Below are 16,381 nucleotides of genomic sequence, written 5' to 3'. Positions count from 1 at the left end.
GGAGGGCCGCGAGGAGGGGAGCCGAGACGTGCTTGTTTTCCCGAGGACCCGCGTGTGCGTTCCAGTCCCTGTGCTGAAGCCAGGGCCTGGCGCTCAGTGGCACGAACAAGGCAGTCAGTCCCTCAGAGTCCCTGGCCTCTGGGCAAGCAGGGGTTAAGGCCGGCTGCTCCCACGTGAGAGCACCTTGCAACAAAGCCACACGCCCAACCAGCGGCTGGTCTCTCTCTGGCGTTGTGCACCTTGTCCTGCTGGTTCCACCTGCCACGGGACAGAACGCTGCCTCCACAGGGGAGGAAAAGTTGGGGAACCAAGTGAGGAGGACAGAGCTCAAACCTCAGGGCCCCTCCCTACCCCCATGCCAGGCAAGCACCCGAGCCCTGGCTGCCGCCGCCTGCCCAGAGGCCATCCTGCCTCCTAGACAGGTAAGTCCCCCCCTCCCCAGCCTGCTCTGCACAGAGCAGCACCAGCTCCCTGACCACGGGGTCCTGGGACCCCCCCATCATCTCCCCTCAACTGCCCGGAAAGCAGGAGACGGACACTCCTGCGCGGGCATTTGACATAGTTTCTAAGGGATCATCTGGCTGGCAGTTACGGCCCCTGGCGACCTGCCCAGGACACCGGAGCCAGAGACTTAAAAGGGTCATTGTTGCCCCAGGTGGTGCCAGGCAGGAAGAAGAGGCAAAGGCTGGCTTCTGAGCCCCCAAAACCGAGAAGGGGAGGCCTGGGTAGGGAGGCGGCAGGTGAGGCAGCACTTCCTGGAACCCCCGAAGAGACTCCCAAGTTTCCAGGCTGTGGCACGTGCCTCCCCCACTGCTGGGACCCGCAGCGGGCCAGGGAGGGGTCCCACAGCGGGCTTATCTCGCCTGTCTCGATTCCTTCTCTGGGCAAAACTTGCCAATGGAGAAAAGCAAGATGGGGGGGCAGGGCACGGGCAGAGCCTCCTGTGGGCAAGGTGCTGGGTGGTCCCCAAGTCAAAAAAGCTCAGAACCCGGAGGGGACAGCGTGGAGAGGAAAGAGGATTTTCTGGGTCATTTGCTCCCCAAAGCGCAAGACAAAGCTTCCTGGCCAGTCGGGTGTCTGATTGCACTTCAAGTCTCTTTGTCTGGGACAGAGAGGGCCCTCTGGGGCCAGGGAGGCACAGGCACATGAGTCTCAGGGTATACACCAGGTCTGGAATTGGGGGTCACTCCCAGGGAGTGGAGAGGCTTCAAATCTGGAGTCTGTGGCATTGGAAGGGGATATAGTTTGACTGTGAGAATCCCACCTGCCTGGGATTTGGAGAGAAAACCCACGGAGTCAGATAGATCTGGCCACCAGCCACTTTGCCTATCAAAACCTCAATTTTCCACTCTGTAAAATGGGTACAGTTCAAGTCAGCATGACCCAGGGCTGCTAAAAGCAGCAAAGGAGAGTGTAGGTAATCGATTCTCAGTCGGTGGTGGTGGGGTAAACGGTCCCACCGCAAACCAGAACTCAGAATGCCAAGCTAGTTGCCATGTCCCATCCTCCTTCCTAATAGACAGAAGTTGAACTCAGGCTCAGAGAGGGACAGCTGTTTGCCTGCAGCTGCACAGCAAAGTCAGGATTTCAGGCAGACAGGAGAGCAGGAGGTTTCTCCTGCCTCTGACCACCCCACCCCCAACAACCAACACTCCAGGCTCAGCATCTTATAAAATTCCTTCCTCCATGGTGCAGGGCTTCCGCATGGCCCTGAGTTCTGGCGAAAGTCCGCAGATGGGTGCCTGTTCTTCCTCCTCAGCCTGGCCTTGAGCCAGGGGAGCAGTGTTTGCTCAGGGAGGAGCCTGACACCCTTTGGAATGGGCTGAGGTTAGTGGGAGATGCCGCTGGGAGGAGGGGCTGCCCAGGGAGCAAACTTGCTTGAATGAGCACCTACTGTGTGTCGGGTGCTCTTTTGGGCCTTGGCGATTCAGCAGGGAACCAGACCAATGAAGATCCCTGCTCTTGTGGGCTTGTGTTTTGGCAGAGGAAGACATTCAAGAAACAGGATATATGATAAGGAAGGAAATTGTATCCGGGGTTAAAGACCGGTCAGTGTCACAGGGAGGGAAATGTGGAAAAGCAGCAGGGACAGGAGTGAAACAGTCAAAGAGGTATTTTACAACCCTCAATAGGAAGATCAGGGTAGACTTGCTGTGAAGGTGACATCTGAGGATACATGAAGGAAGTCACTATTTGGGGAATGAGCGTTCCAGGCAGATGGCACAGCCCATGCAAAGGTCCTGGGGCTGAACCGGGGCGGGCATGTTGGAGGAACAGCCAGGAGACCTGTGTGACTGCAGCAGAATGGGAGAGGAGGAGAGAGGGAGGAGGGGAGGACGGGGAGGAGACCTGGCAGGTCCTGCAGGGTCTTGGGGGCCACACAGAGGCTTTGACCCAGGGAGGTGGGAGCCCTGGAGGGCTGTGGGCAGAGGAGGGTGGGACTGGACTCGCGAGCTCCCAGGCACCCTCTGGTGGCCACTGCGGGGACGACAGACTGTGGGGGTGAGGACCAGGGAAGCCAAAGGCAGAGGCCCTGCGAAGTGTGGGTTTAGAACAAACATTTTATTTTGAATCATCTAAAACTGACGGAACAGCTGTAGATACAATTCAGAGAGTCCCCATATGACCCTCACCTGGTCTCCAACACTAACCCGTCCCGACCGCGGGGTGCTGTGGCCAGGACTGACACACCAACACCCTCCCTCACCAGGAGCTGAGCGCAGGCTGTCCTCAGAGCGCAGGGATTTCCTTTTCTGCCTCGGGGGCGGGGTGGGGGGGGCCCATCTAGGACCGAAGAGCCCATTCAGCTGTCAGGATTCCTCTGCCTCCTCCCGGCTGTGACCTTGTCCCTTGACCTTCGCTACCGGGAGGGGATGATCAGGGTTTTTGCAGAAAGCGCCTCGTTTGGGGTTTGTCGGGTGCATTCCTTATGCCCGGGTGGCAGGGGGGAGGGGCAGCATCGGGGGCAGCATGTACAGGAGGGTGGAGGTATGTCCCAGGGCTTGGCAACGTGGGGGGTCCCGGGGCACCTTAAGGAGACCACTGTGGCATAGAGGGGGAAGGAAGGTAAGGAGGGGCATGTAGACTCTTCTAGAAGATTGCAATGCGGGCTGTGGCTGGAGGGGGACTCAGAACGAACCCCTACCTGGCCCTCCCCCTCCCCACCACAGGAGGAAGACAGAGCTCTGGGGGGGGAGTTCTGCTGCAGGGGAGGAGCACAGCCTCCCCCACGACTGCCACCTCCACGTTGCCAGTCCTTATGGGCTCTGTGGCTGGGCCCGCTGCAGTCCCCACTCGGAATGTGCCCCCCCCCCCCGCCCCAGGGCACACAGCACTGGCCTTTCTCCTCTGGTACCTTAGGTGGCTCCCCAGGAGCTATTTACTCATTCATTAAGCACTTCCTGCATACCAGGCACTGTTCTAGGTGCCTGGGATACTCTGAGGGTAGAGCTCGTAGGCCAGTGGGAAGAAGAGATCTTCCAAAAATCGTCCCATAAATAAATGTGCAGTTAATAAGCTGCGACCTTAGCTCAAGAACTTTCAATGGCTCCCTAGTGTTTGTAGAGCGATTGAGCATCCAACCAATGCCAGGCTTTGGGGTGGCCTCTAAAACTATCTGCGCTTTCCCTGGCCTCGAAACTGTTTTCCCCGCCCTGTAAGTTAGAGGAAACTGGAGGTGGCGGTGGCGGCAGCATACCAGACCATGCAGGTCCATAGAAATGCAAACGAATTTTGTCCAAGGGAGGCTGTTGATTACGGCCCTGTGGCAATCGTCAGGCTTACTGTCCATCTGTAAGTTCACGTCAGCATTCTGGGTGTGTGCGTAGGCGCGTGTGAGCGCACGTGGGTACGCGTGAGAGCAGTCTGCAGTTCGGTTCATGGTGACGTAGAATGTTGGTGTCTTAGTTCTGACAGTACACTGCGGTTGTGGAAAATGTTAGTGCCGGAGGAGACTGGTTGAGGGTCATCTGGGGACTTTCTGAATTGTACTTACAACTTTTCGGTCAATTTTATTTTATTTTTAAATATTTTATTTATTTATTTGACAGAGCACAAGCAGAGGGAGCAGCAGAGGGAGAACCAGTCTCCCTGCTGAACAGGGAGCCTGATGAGGGGCTCGAATCCAGAACCCTGGGATCGTGACCTGAGCTGAAGGCAGATGCTTAACTGACTGAGTCACCCAGGGGCCCCTCGGTCAAATTTTTTTTGTTTGTTTTGTTAAGATTTTATTTACTTATTTGAGAGAGAGAGAGATCACGAGTAGGCGGAGAGGCAGGCAGAGAGAGGGGGGAAGCAGGCTCCCCACAAAGCAGAGAGCCTGATGTGGGGCTCAATCCCAGGACCTTTAGATCAGGACCTGACCCAAAGGCAGAAGCTTAACCCACTGAGCCACCCAGGCGCCCCCACTCGGTCAATTTTAAAGTATTCCAAAATAAAACGTTTGTTTTAAAGCCACACCTTGCAAGGGCCTCCAGGTTTGACCTCCCTAGTACCCAGCTCCTGCCTTAGCCCCCCACTGCCTGTCCTCCCCTAGTGACCACGAGGGGGCGCCTGCAATCACCCAAATCAGGGTTTGCCCCACTGTGCTCACTGCCCTCCAGGTCTCCACCTCCCTGGGGGTAAAAGCCCAAGTCTTCACCTGAGCCCCCAAGCCCCTGCATGACCTTCCTCATTCCTCTTCCTGCCCTTCCCGCCTCCCTATACCCCCCACCCACTCTGCACCAGTGCCTCCTGGCTGTTCCTCCAATGTGCCAGGCGTGGTCCTGCCCCAGGGCCTTTGCACAGGCTGTGCCCGCTGCCTGTAACACCTAGATCTTTCCACGGCTCCTCCGTCATCTATTTTAGATGTAATTGTTCCTCTGCTTGGATCCCTCTGGCCCAGGGAACTCCTCCTAAACTCGGTTCTTATTTTGAGTGCCATTCCTTGGGGAACCCCTCCCTGAGCCCCCCAGCCTCTGTCGTGTCTCCCTCCCGATGCTCTCACAAGTCTCAGTAGCACTTTCTATTTATGTTACATGACGATTCGAATATCATCTGGCTCTCCTGGGTCTGTCACATCAGCCCTTGGTGTACACCCGGCCCCAAGCCCCCTCCGTGGGCCCCACCCCCAGGCTCTCACCCCTCCTGCGGCCACCACTCTCAGGGACCTCCGTCCAGCCCCGGCTCTCTGTCTGAGCCTCAGTTTCCCCCCTAGGCACTCGGAAAGACGGAGCAGGGTCATCCCAGGGTTAGTTCCGGGACCCCACTGTCCAAAGCATGCTCCCTCCCCCCACTCCCTCACGCCATGCCCGCACTGCCCCCTCCTGGTTGAATTTGGCACTGACACTTCAGATAGGAAGTCAGTTGGGTTGGGTTCCCGCTTAGGTACTTGGTGTAGAGCAGGAGACACTTTCTTGCGTTAATGACTGAATAAAAACTATGAATGCAAGAATGAAGTAGATTGGGGAAAAGCAGATTTTTATGTCCTTAAAGTGATCCGGCTCGGGGGTGGCTGGAATAGTGGGCTTAAGGCCCATTATTATGTGTAATTGCAGCGAAGCAAACTCTCGATAAACGCGAGCCGGGAGCCTCATTACCGCACATTGAACCCCTTTAGTCCATAGATACTGGGGCTGAGGTCTGTAGTGAAGCAGGAGCTTGGGGTGTTCCCCACACGCGGGCCACTCCCGGGCACTGACAGCCACCAACACCCACGGACGCATGTCAGCGGGGAGCTCACTTATGTTTTCCTATGACTCATTAAAACAAATACACAGCTATTAAAAAAAAAAAAAAGTTTGACCTTGTTCTACCTAAAATGGTTTTGTGTACAGCCTGCTGGTGGCCAAAGATCATATTGGGGAAAAGCGGAGCTCTCCCCTCCAGCCCCGAGGTTTGGAGTCGGTCCTCAGATGGGTTTCTGCCAAGGCTTACCGTCTTGGGGGAACTTTGGAGATGCTTAGAGGCCCATGCTGGCGGGCTGGGCTCTGCGGACTCGTGTTTTGGGGAGAACTGAAACGGGGAGGGGTAAGAAATCATGGGGGGGGGCTCGAAGATTGTATTATATCATCCTGTTCCCTTGGCAAACTCTTACCCAACCTTCAAAACCCCAGCTGCAATGCTCCCTCTTCCGGGAAGCATTTCCTGATTCCCCAGTTTCCTCGTTTCTTCCCTACTTTCTGCGCCACAGCGTGGGTGGGATTCCTCTCTGCCAGCGCGGACTGGATGAGGCTGGGAAGCGTGTGCCTTGATTTGCCCTTTCGACCTTGGCATGAGGTGCCACCCAGACAGCTGGGTGTCCAGGTAAATCCAGCTGGAAGGAAGGTGTGGGTGGAGCCACCGTCAGCCCCGCCCACCCAGGTGATTCCTCGCTCCCTCACCTTCCCCAAGAGAGGTCTTCCTGCCCCCGCCCTGTCCTTCCTAGATCTCACCTTCCGAGGCTGAGGAGGAAGCCTGACCTTTGCTCCCAGAATTTCCTCCCACCAGCCCCGCCCTGCTCGGCTGGGGGCCCGGGCCCGTGCTGAGTGGCGGCTCCCGCGCCCCTCCATGCATCCTAAGTCCCTGCCGCTGATGTCATCGGGCCTCAGTTTCCCCTCTATGTAATGGAGGTAAAGCTCCCGGCGACGGGGCGCCCCGAGAAAGGCTAGCGCTCCGTTCTGGACGTCTCCGGCACTGAACCTGCTCCTGCTGCCGTGGTCCCACCTGATTCCTGAAAGGGGCAGTGTCCACCGATGTTGAACCGCAGGTTCTGTTCGGAAACGCGGCGGAATTTTTGCCGGGTCTTCGCGGCAGCCTTGCCTGGCGGGCCTCCAGCCCCGACGGCCGGCCGTGGCTCAGCCGGGTGGAAAACCCGGCCTGGCTCGCCCGCCCCGGCGCCTGGATCCCGCGATCAGGGGCGAAGGCGGCCTCCCTCCGCGGCGTCCCGGAGGCGTGTCCGGGCGGGGGCGGGGCTGGTAGGGGACGAGGAGGAGGAAGAGGGGCAGGTGCAGCCGGGAGCCGCGGAGCGGGCTGGAGGAGGCCGAGGGCCGGCCACTCTGCCGCCAGCCTCCCCAGCCTCCTCCCTCACCCCAAGGTGGGGACCGAGTGACCGTTTCCAAGGCCCCCCAGGGGCAGGGGCGCTGGAGAGTCCCGGGGGTGGACCATGGCCGTGAGATTCCAGGCGAGTAGCCCGCCGAGGGCGGGAGGGGGAGGGGAATGTAGCCGGAGTGGGGGCTGCGACCTGGACCCAGGGCCCCAGATCACCCCAGCTTACAGATGGGGAAATTGAGGCCCAGAGGAATAGCGTGGCTAGCCGGAGGCTGCGCAGCGAGGGGCGTTCACGCCCGCTGGTGTCTAAAAGCTGTCTCTGGGGGCTTTGTCTGCCCCAGGGTCCTCGTTACCCGGTAGACCTGGGTTCAAATCCTGACTTTTCTGTATAACTCTGGGCCCGCGAAACAAAGCTTCTCTGTACCTCGCCTATAAAATTGGTGACCGTTTTAAAAGAAGGGCGTAGGGAGGATCCAAGGAGAAAAATGTGCTTTAAGCTCTTGGCACATGCTGGGTGCCTTGTGAAGATGTTTACGCCGGGCTCCCGCGGTGTTCCCTCAAGTTTGAGCCACAGTGGAACGGCAGCGATCACTTCTTGTAGGCTGGGGTGGCTTCGGTGAAAGCGAGGAAGCTGCTGGAGAAGCAACCGCCATGTATTGGGCGCTTGCTGTATACTGGGACGGCAGAGACGGGGATCGAGATGCCCCTTTTCCACAAGAGCGAACCTGCTGGGAGGGATCTCCGTGTCTCTGTGTGGGGGGGCCTCGCCCTCCAGGGATGGAGCTTACACCGATTCACAGCGTCTGCACTGGGTGGGAGATCGCGCGGGGGTGGGGGTGGGGTAAACTGAGGCCGGGGGGGAAATATGGCTGTCCCAGACCACACTGCTCGAGCCCTAAGGTTCCCGCCAGCTTTCTTATTGGCTGCGGGGAAACAGCTTCCAGAATCCCCCCCGCCCCCCCCCCCCCCCCCCCCGCGAACTGGCCTGTTTGTGGCCCCCTTTCCCGCCTCCCCCACCTTTGTTCCCGGAGCTGGGGGCGGGGCGGGGGAGAGAGGACTGCGGTCCCAGAGCCTAGTGCCTGGGGTTGTGTGACTTGGTACCACCTGACCTGCCTGCTCTGGGCGACTCCTCCTCCCCTCTGCTGTTTGTCACCGGCCTGGGGCTCGGCGGGTGGGGAAGCAGGTGCGGCCCCGCCCCCTCAGAGCTCTCCCAGATGGGTCACTGGCTGAGGGGTCTAGGAGTTCCCAACACACCCGTTGATCTCCTGGCTGAATAGACCTTTCCCGCCACCATTCACTCGTTCCCCCAAACTCTTGTCTCCCTGCTGGTGTTGTGGGGACGATGCTGGGGTCCCTGGGCCCCCAGCCCTGCCCACCAGCATGCCCCCAGACTAGAGGGGTGTACGGGACATAGTGCACAGGGACATTCCAGATTCCAGTAATTAAGGATGTGAGATGTGTGTATGGGGCCATTGAAGACTCATTTCCTGAAGGAGGAGACAATGGCCCTGGGGCTGTGAAGGTTGAATAGGAGTTTGCCAGAGAGTACCATTCGTGCTAAGGCTCTGAGCAGAGGCTGATCACAGGGCCCAGGAGGTGCCAAGGGCCATGACCAGAGTGTGCAAAGAGACAGGCTCACCCAGCCTTCACAGCCCGGGGGTTAGACCAGAAACTTGCCAACTGATGATCACACAGGATATTTTAAGACGATTTGGATGCCATGAATAAAACATAATGAAACACGGAAGAGTGATAGGGAGTCAGGGAAATTTGGCTAGCCAGGGCCAGCTCCCTGAGGAGGCAGCTTTGGAGCCGAGACCCGGAGCGGCAAGGGCTAACCGTGCGCAAATCCTGGGGTTGTGTGTTAGGCACAGGGGGCCATCGGGGAAAGCTGTGGATGTGAACTGGGCTGAGGGGGCGCCGGGGGGGTGCTAGGGTTGGGTCTCTGGGTTTTAGTCGAGGCCTCTGACAACCGAGGAGGCACGAACCCGTGCAAGACAGGACAAGCCTGGGCCACCTGCACCTGTCCCCTGGGGGCCCTGGTTCCCTGGGGCTGTTTCTCAGAAGAAGGCCAGGAAATCCAAATTCGGGGGGCCAAATTCAGCACAAATCTAAATTCAGCACAAAATCAAAGCCAAGTAAAAAGATTCTGTTTTGAAAAATAAGTTTCTAGAGAAAAGATGCATGGAGCAGAAGAGGGCTGGGGTCTGTGGCGGGGAGCAGGGGTGTGCGACGGGCTGCCTGGGTCCGCCGTCGGCTGTGTGACCTCAGGCGTGGTGCCTCTCTGGCCGTCCTCTCTCCCTTTGGAGGAGGCCACATCCTAGGGCCCCTCAGGATTGAGCAAGTTGGTGTGTGTAAAGCCCTCGGAACAGGTTTTCTTATCAGTGTGCAGAGGAGGAAAGAGACACCTGCTGCGTCTGGGGAGGGGGGCAGAAGGGGGGGCGGAGGCTCTTTCTGCCTTTGGCTTGTGGCTCCTCCGTGCCCCGCTCCAGGGTGCCTCAGCCCTGAACGACCGGGCAGCGGGGATGGAGGCCAACCCATTTCACAGGAGGGGAAGCCAAGGCTGGGAGTGGCTCCAGGACCACCACCAGCCAAGGGGGCTGAGTCTTCGTTGTGAGCGCTGCCCTCTCCCTCCCGGGCTCCCGCTCCGGCTCCCGGTAGCAGAGCCTGGAGTGCCTGGGAGGCCCCGCCCTGGGCTTTGTTCCTCTCTGGCCCCACTCCCCTCTCCCTGGGAGCCAGGAATGCTGCTCTCCCGGGAACCGGCAGCAGCCGCCAGCGCAGGGATTTTCTGTTGAGAGAATCACCCACCTGCGGTGCCGGGCTGGGGAGGGAGGTCCTTTCTACCAGGCCCCAGGGAAATTGAGCCACTGAATTGGGGGTGGGGGTCTTCCTTTCTGCTTTCCCATCCATGATCTGGTAAGTCCGCATTCCCGAGCCGCCACCTCTGTCAGCTCTATTGGCTTGGCAGGTGACTTTGCCTCTCTGTGCCTCAGTTTCCTCCTCTGGAACATAGGGGTAATAGATAATAGAAGCTCCCTTCAGTGAGTGGACTAAATGAGATAAGACATGCGAAGTCCTCGGCACAAGGAAAGCCCGTCCTTCCTTCCTTCCTTAAGCAGCTCTTGAACCCCTGCTGTGAATCAGGACCCCACTGCCAATGAGGCAGACAAAAATCTCTGCCTCCGGATTTGGTTTTCTCGAGAGGGGAGGTGGACAGAGCAAAAAAATCTAGAGAAGGTGAAGGGGTTCCAGGTTGTGTGAATTGGGAAACCGTGTTGGGGCAGGGTGGCTAAGGGGGTCTGTTGTGGAGTGCTAGGGCTTATTGTTCTCAACAGGGGGTTGGGAGGCCACCCCAATAAGGTAACACGGGAGCCAAGATGAACAGGAGGCCAAGGGAGGACTCAGGCAGAGATCTGGGGGAAAGAGAGTTCCAGGAGGAAGGAGCGGCGGGTGCAAAGGCCCCAAGTATTGGAGGAACAGTGAGGAGGCCCCGGGGGGGCTGGAGCGGAAAAAATGCCCTCTGCCTGGCCGAGCTGGCTTAACCTGCAGGCGTGGGTCCCCCCAGACCTGATCCCCCAGGCATTGGCCTTCTCCGCTCTTACCATTATGGTTCACTTAAACCGGGGTCTCAGCTTTGGCATATGACCATTTGGGGCCAGGTTGTTCTCTGCCGGGGACTGCCCAGCTCTGCGGGGGTTGAGCAGCACCCCTGGCCCCCACTTGCCCGGTTCTTGGAGTCATGATGTCCACAGATGTCTTCTGATATCCTCTGGGGGGGCAGAGCGGTCCCTACTGAGAACCCTGACGTAGACATACTTCACAGATGCAAAAGCTGAAGGCCCCCGGAGAGGCGGCCACTTGCCCACAGGCTTGGATGGTGGGAGTGTCAGACCCGGGTTCCCCACCCAGGGTAGGGGACCCCCAAATGCTTCAGTGGACCTGCCGTGGCCTCACCCCTACCTTGCGTCCCCTCATTCCAGGTGCTGGACATGGAGGAGCTGACCATTTGGGAACAGCACACGGTCACGCTCTGTAAGGTGAGGCCTCCCTCTCCCCGTGTGGGCACCAACAGGAATGTCCGGGGCTGCTTGACTGGATGGGAGAATCTTTGTCCCCAGGGGAAGCAGATGCTCATCCTACGTCTCCTCATCTCTTAGGACCCCCAGCGAGGCTTTGGCATTGCGATCTCTGGTGGCCGAGACCGGCCCAGTGGGTCCGTGGTTGTGTCTGATGTGCTGCCCGGGGGACCAGCGGAGGGCAGACTGCGGTGAGTAGGGAGGCGGCAGGGGTGCTGGCTGAGGGACCCGTGTGGGCCAAAGCGAGGAGCCAGCACAGTGCCTGCTGCCTTCTAGCTCCAGCAACACAGGGCTTGGAGCTGGTGGCAGGACCGAGTTAGCGATGTGGCCCTCCCTCTCCCCAATGCACTTTCTAGTCCTCCGATGTAGCTCTGAGGGTCATAGTGGCCCCAGGCATTCCTGGAATGAGAGGACTGGGAAGGCTGTTTTGGCTGGAGGGAGACCCTGTGTCCTGAGCCTTTGGGGGCAGGAGGCTCTGGGGAGTTATGTTGGGGAGAAATGGCTCAGGGACCTGAGCGACTCATGGGTGATCTGGTTCAGCCCAGACTCAAGAAACAGCTTCAGAGAGAGAGAGAGATGTTGAAACCCAGACAGAGGAAGAGGGGATGCACAGAAGAAATGAGGGGTATGAAGACACCCATTATAATCATAGCATTTTATTATTATAGAAGCATCTATGATTGGCCCCATTTTACAGATGAGGAAACTGAGACCCAGAACAATTCAGGTCTTTATGAGACATGGGACCCCAGCGAATTAGAAGCAGGCCTTGCAGAACTGGGGGTGCCTACCCCAAAGTGGGGCACTGGGGGAAGTGTTAGGAGCCCCCAGGGAAGGCCTGGGGAGAGGGCTCCCCTGTGAGGGCTCCTCCCTGAGACCCAGCCCCCTCCCTCAGGTTGGGGGACCACATCGTCATGGTGAATGGGGTCTCCATGGAGAGTGTCACCTCCACCTTTGCCATTCAGATACTCAAGACCTGCACGAAGTTGGCCAACATTGTGAGTGGGGGGGTCGGGAGGGGCAGCCTCTGGGCCAGGGGCCGCCTCTCCCCCCAGCCCGAGCCCCACCTGGTCCTGTAGCCCAGGGGCAGTCGGAGTGTAAGCTTCTCCAAGCAAGTGGACTCTTGTCCCCATTTCACAGCTTGGACGCTGAGGCCCAGAGAGGGGGCCAGGGTCCCCCAGGACCACCCAGTGGATGGGGGCAGAGCCTCGAGCCGGCCCCCCGCTTCCTCCCCTAACAGACGGTGAAGCGTCCCCGGAAGGTCCAGCTGCCCGCCACCAAGACCAGCCCCTCCGGCCGGGGCCATCGGGACTCCGACGAGGTCGACCACGGCCGCGGCTATGAAGGGGACACGTCCAGTGGCTCCGGCCGCTCCTGGGACGAGCGCTCGCGCCAGCCAAGGGCGGGCCGCCGGAGCCGGGCTGGTAGCCACGGGCGCAGGAGCCCCGGGGCGAGCTCTGAGGCTAACGGGCTGGCCCTGGTGTCCGGCTTCAAGCGGCTGCCGCGGCAGGACGTGCGCATGAGGCCCGTGAAATCTGTGCTGGTGCGGAGGCGAGAAAGCGAAGGTGAGCCTGCGGCCGGGGCGCGCTGGGGCCAGCGGTGCAGCGTTCCCACTGATTCCCGCTGAGAGGCACCACCACTGCGCTGGCCCCCATCCTGCATGGCCTGTGGTCAGCAAAGTAAGGGCCCCCACTGATGTGCCTGGCCTGGACCCCGCGACCTGTGGATGTGTCCCCTCCTGAGACAGAGGGGACCTTGTCACGCCTTCCCAGGTGGGGGTGACCCTGGTTTCTTGGGGACCTGGCATCCCCATGAGGTCCTCATGAGAGGGACGCAGAGGGCGGGGGGTCCCAGAGACGGGCAGACCCTGCGCTGCTAGCGGGGAGCTGAGGGGACAGCGCGCGGGCCAGGTAAGGGCAGGAGCCGGGGCTCCCTGGGGCCCCGGTGAGGACCAGCCCTGCCTGCGCCCAGGTTTTAGAACTTCGAGCCCAGAACTATGAGACTGCAGATCGGTATCATTTTAAAGCCACTAGGTTTGTGACGATGTCGAGCGGCCCCAGGAAGTCCACATACTGGACGTGGATGGAGCGTCACGATCACTGGATCCCCTTCGTGCCACCAACGGGGTCGTGACCTCCAACCCTATCTCGAGTCCATGGCAGCACTGGGACTTTAGAATTCTAAGTCTTTTTTTTTTTTTTTTTTAAGATTTTATGTATTTACCTGACAAAGAGAAATCACAAGCAGATGGAGAGGCAGGCAGAGAGAGAGAGAGGGGGAAGCAGGCTCCCCGCCGAGCAGAGACCCCGATGTGGGGCTCAATCCCAGGACCCTGAGATCATGACCCGAGCCGAAGGCAGCGGCTTAACCCACTGAGCCACCCAGGCGCCCCTGGGACTTTAGAATTCTAAATGTAACGATGTGACAGATGGCACCAGAACATCTGTCCCCACCTTGGAATTTTATTTACCATTATTACTATTTTTTAAAGATTTTATTTATTTGAGAGGGAGAGAGAGAGGGAACACGAGAGCAGGGAGAGAGAGAAGCAAGCTCCCTACTGAGCAGGGAGCCCAAAGCGGGGCTCGATCCCGGGACCCCGAGACCATGACCTGAGCCGAAGGCAGACACTTCACCAACTGAGCCACCCAGGGGTCCCCCACCCTGGGATTTTAATAGCAACGGTCACATCCTGAACCCTGGTGGTGATGTCATTAGTAGCATCCGTGGGGTGATGGAGCAGGGCGCTGGGGAGCGGGGACCACGGCGCTGTTCCTTCCCAGGCCCCCGGCCGTGACCTTCTGTGCTGACATCACGATCCTGGCTGGTGGGTTGTCAGAACAGCCCCAGGGTGGCGTGGAGGGGGCCAGGCCCGAGCTCTCCCTTCAGGTGGGTGGCCCGGAAGGCCGGCGGGAGGGTCAAGGGCAGGTGAGAAGTCTGAGCATGAGAGGAGCCAGGCCCTGCCTCAGTTTCCCTCCTCCCCCTACAGAGTTCGGGGTCACCCTGGGCAGTCAGATCTTCATCAAGCACATCACCGATTCGGGCCTGGCCGCCAGGAACCGTGGGCTGCAGGAAGGTGACCTCATCCTACAGGTGAGCCCAGACTTCCTGTTGGGGACAGGACAGGGAGACCCGGCCACAGACAAGGTCAGCAGAGCCGGCTGGAACCAAAGGTTAGAGAGGACAACGCGGGCTCCCTCCTGCCCCCATTCTCTCCTCTAACACGGCCAAATATCGGGTTCCAGTATTCCCAGAATCCCATGGGCTGGCCACGGCGCTCCTTCCAGAACTCGCCCTGGGTGTTCGGTGCTGACGGTCCAGAGGCCAGGCTTAGAGGCGCAGCTCTGCCTTAGAGCTGGTTTCTTTCCAGACTCTTCTTCTGAAAACCTGTTTCTAGTGATTCCTGGTGTTTGATTTCCAAACCGTTTCCAGTGGATTGCTTCAAGAGTCTCTTCAGAGTTACCTGTTTCTAGTGACCCGGAGGAATTGTCTGTTTCTAGTGGTTTGGGGCAGATGCTAGAAATCGGTAACCCAGCAGGGAGGGATGAGAAACTCACAATCCCCGGGTAGATGGAAACAGACACACCACTGGGGAAATGTTGGAAAGGGATTCCCGGAGCGCCCCAGAGAGGACCTTAAGTCCTTCCCCAAATTATGTTTCTAATGCACCTCTAAATGTCTGTTTCTAGTGCCTACTACAATTGTCTTCTTCTAGTATCTTTGGCTATCTACTCCCTGTTCCCTATTTAGACTTGTTTCTAACAACTGTTCCTTGGGTCTCCTGAGAAGTTCCCCTTCTAGGAAGATGGGGAGTCAGCCTGCTTCTAATTTTCCCCTAGTGCCACCCTGCCCCTCAGAATATTGGCCGATTCTGGAATTCTTGTGGGAGGTACTTCCGGGCATGGTCTCCTCGAAGCAAGAGGAGTCCAGTTCTATTATTTCCTCTAGAGATCGGCTGTTCTCGTGAATTCTTGGGTATTAAGTGTTTCTAACCAACCCACACTGCACAGACTATCTGTTTCTGGTATCCCCGATTTTGCATTAACTCCCTTCCTGTCTTCTTCCCGGCCCCTTTTAGATCAATGGTGTGTCCAGCAAGAATCTGTCTCTGAGCGACACGCGGCGGTTGATAGAGAAGTCGGAAGGGAAGCTGACTCTCCTGGTGCTCAGGGACCAAGGGCAATTCCTGGTGAACATCCCGCCGGCCGTCAGCGACAGCAACAGCGACAGCTCCCTCCTGGACGGTGAGGGGCCGGAAGCAGGCCCTGGGGGTTCAGTGGAGGGCAGGGGAGGCACAGAGTGCCGGGCAGAGCCTGGCGGGGACTGGCGAGCCTAGCTCCGGAGAGGCTCGGAGAGGGACAGAAACTTGTCCAAGGCCACACAGTAAGTCAGAGCAGGCGGGTAACTCGGTCGGGGCCCCTCTGCTGCAAGGGGCCTTGATGTTTTGCTCTGTGAAATGGATCCAGTCTGGAAGGTGTGGGCCGAGGCCTGAGGGGTTGTGCTCTGCCCTGCAGACATCTCGGACCTCGGCTCAGAGCTGTCCCAGGCGCCGCCCTCCCATGTCCCACCGCCACCCCGGCACGTGCGACGGAGTTTGGACGCCAGCCAAACCGACTCCCCCGAGTACGTACGCCCTCGGCCAGAAGGGTCGAGCCCGAGGGGAACATGGGCACATACATCTTTTGCACCTGGCAGCCTGCCTGGAAGAGGCTTCCCCTGTCCACCCATAGTCCTCCCTGCCCCCATGACTGGCTCTGGTTCTTGGTCCTGCTGTGACCCAACTTTAATGCAGAAGGAACTGAATTTCACATCACAGCCCAGAAGACTCCAGAACGCATCACGTACCTTTAGGGATTTTCTCTCGGGGCACAACAGCCATCAGCCATGGATGTGTGCTGAGGTCTGAGGGCTCCTGTTCCTTATGATGTTGATTACAGATGGGGAGGGGGGGGCGGTGACCTAGCATTGTGTCCTCTGGCGGCTATGACAAGACCCGAGGGCTTAGGACATCACAGGAGGGCGTGGGTGGGGCCACGCTCTCTCTGGAGGCTCACCGGTGGGGGTGGGGCTCTCTCCTAGCTTCCGGTAGCTTCCAGTAACACCCCTCCCCACCACCCTTCTCCGTCTTCACATCATCTCCCCTCTGTGCCCCTCTGTCTATGTGTCCAAGTGTTCCCATTTCGTAAGGACACCAGTCACAAGGGATCAGGGTGCGTGCGCCCTGCTCTTACTGGTAGGACCTGCTTTCTGCTCGTTATATCCACAACGACCCTATTTCCAAGGACTGTCCCACGCAGAGA

At 58.7% G+C, this 16,381-nt stretch overlaps 1 protein-coding gene across 2 annotated transcripts in view; it reads left to right on the top strand.

Moving 5' to 3' along the window:
• Positions 1-204: 204 nt before the first annotated feature.
• Positions 205-16,381, top strand: part of TJP3 (tight junction protein 3) — a 26,517-nt gene continuing 10,340 nt past the window's right edge. The window contains exons 1-8 of one of the 2 annotated variants that reach the window (XM_082735767.1): positions 205-422; positions 10,986-11,042; positions 11,163-11,272; positions 11,977-12,079; positions 12,322-12,646; positions 14,071-14,174; positions 15,160-15,325; positions 15,596-15,704. In XM_082735767.1, coding sequence (XP_082591893.1) covers positions 10,995-11,042; positions 11,163-11,272; positions 11,977-12,079; positions 12,322-12,646; positions 14,071-14,174; positions 15,160-15,325; positions 15,596-15,704 — 965 coding nt within the window. In that variant the 5' untranslated portion in view covers positions 205-422; positions 10,986-10,994. Of the gene's footprint in view, positions 423-6,915; positions 7,139-10,985; positions 11,043-11,162; positions 11,273-11,976; positions 12,080-12,321; positions 12,647-14,070; positions 14,175-15,159; positions 15,326-15,595; positions 15,705-16,381 lie in introns of those variants that run through there. The other variant, XM_082735766.1, reaches the window with a different exon arrangement.

This window comes from Mustela nivalis (assembly GCF_964662115.1).
Source record: "Mustela nivalis genome assembly, chromosome: 1".
NCBI classification, from domain to species: Eukaryota; Metazoa; Chordata; class Mammalia; order Carnivora; family Mustelidae; genus Mustela; species Mustela nivalis.
Note: the sequence above shows the minus strand (reverse complement) of the source record. Positions and strands in the feature narration are given on the sequence as shown.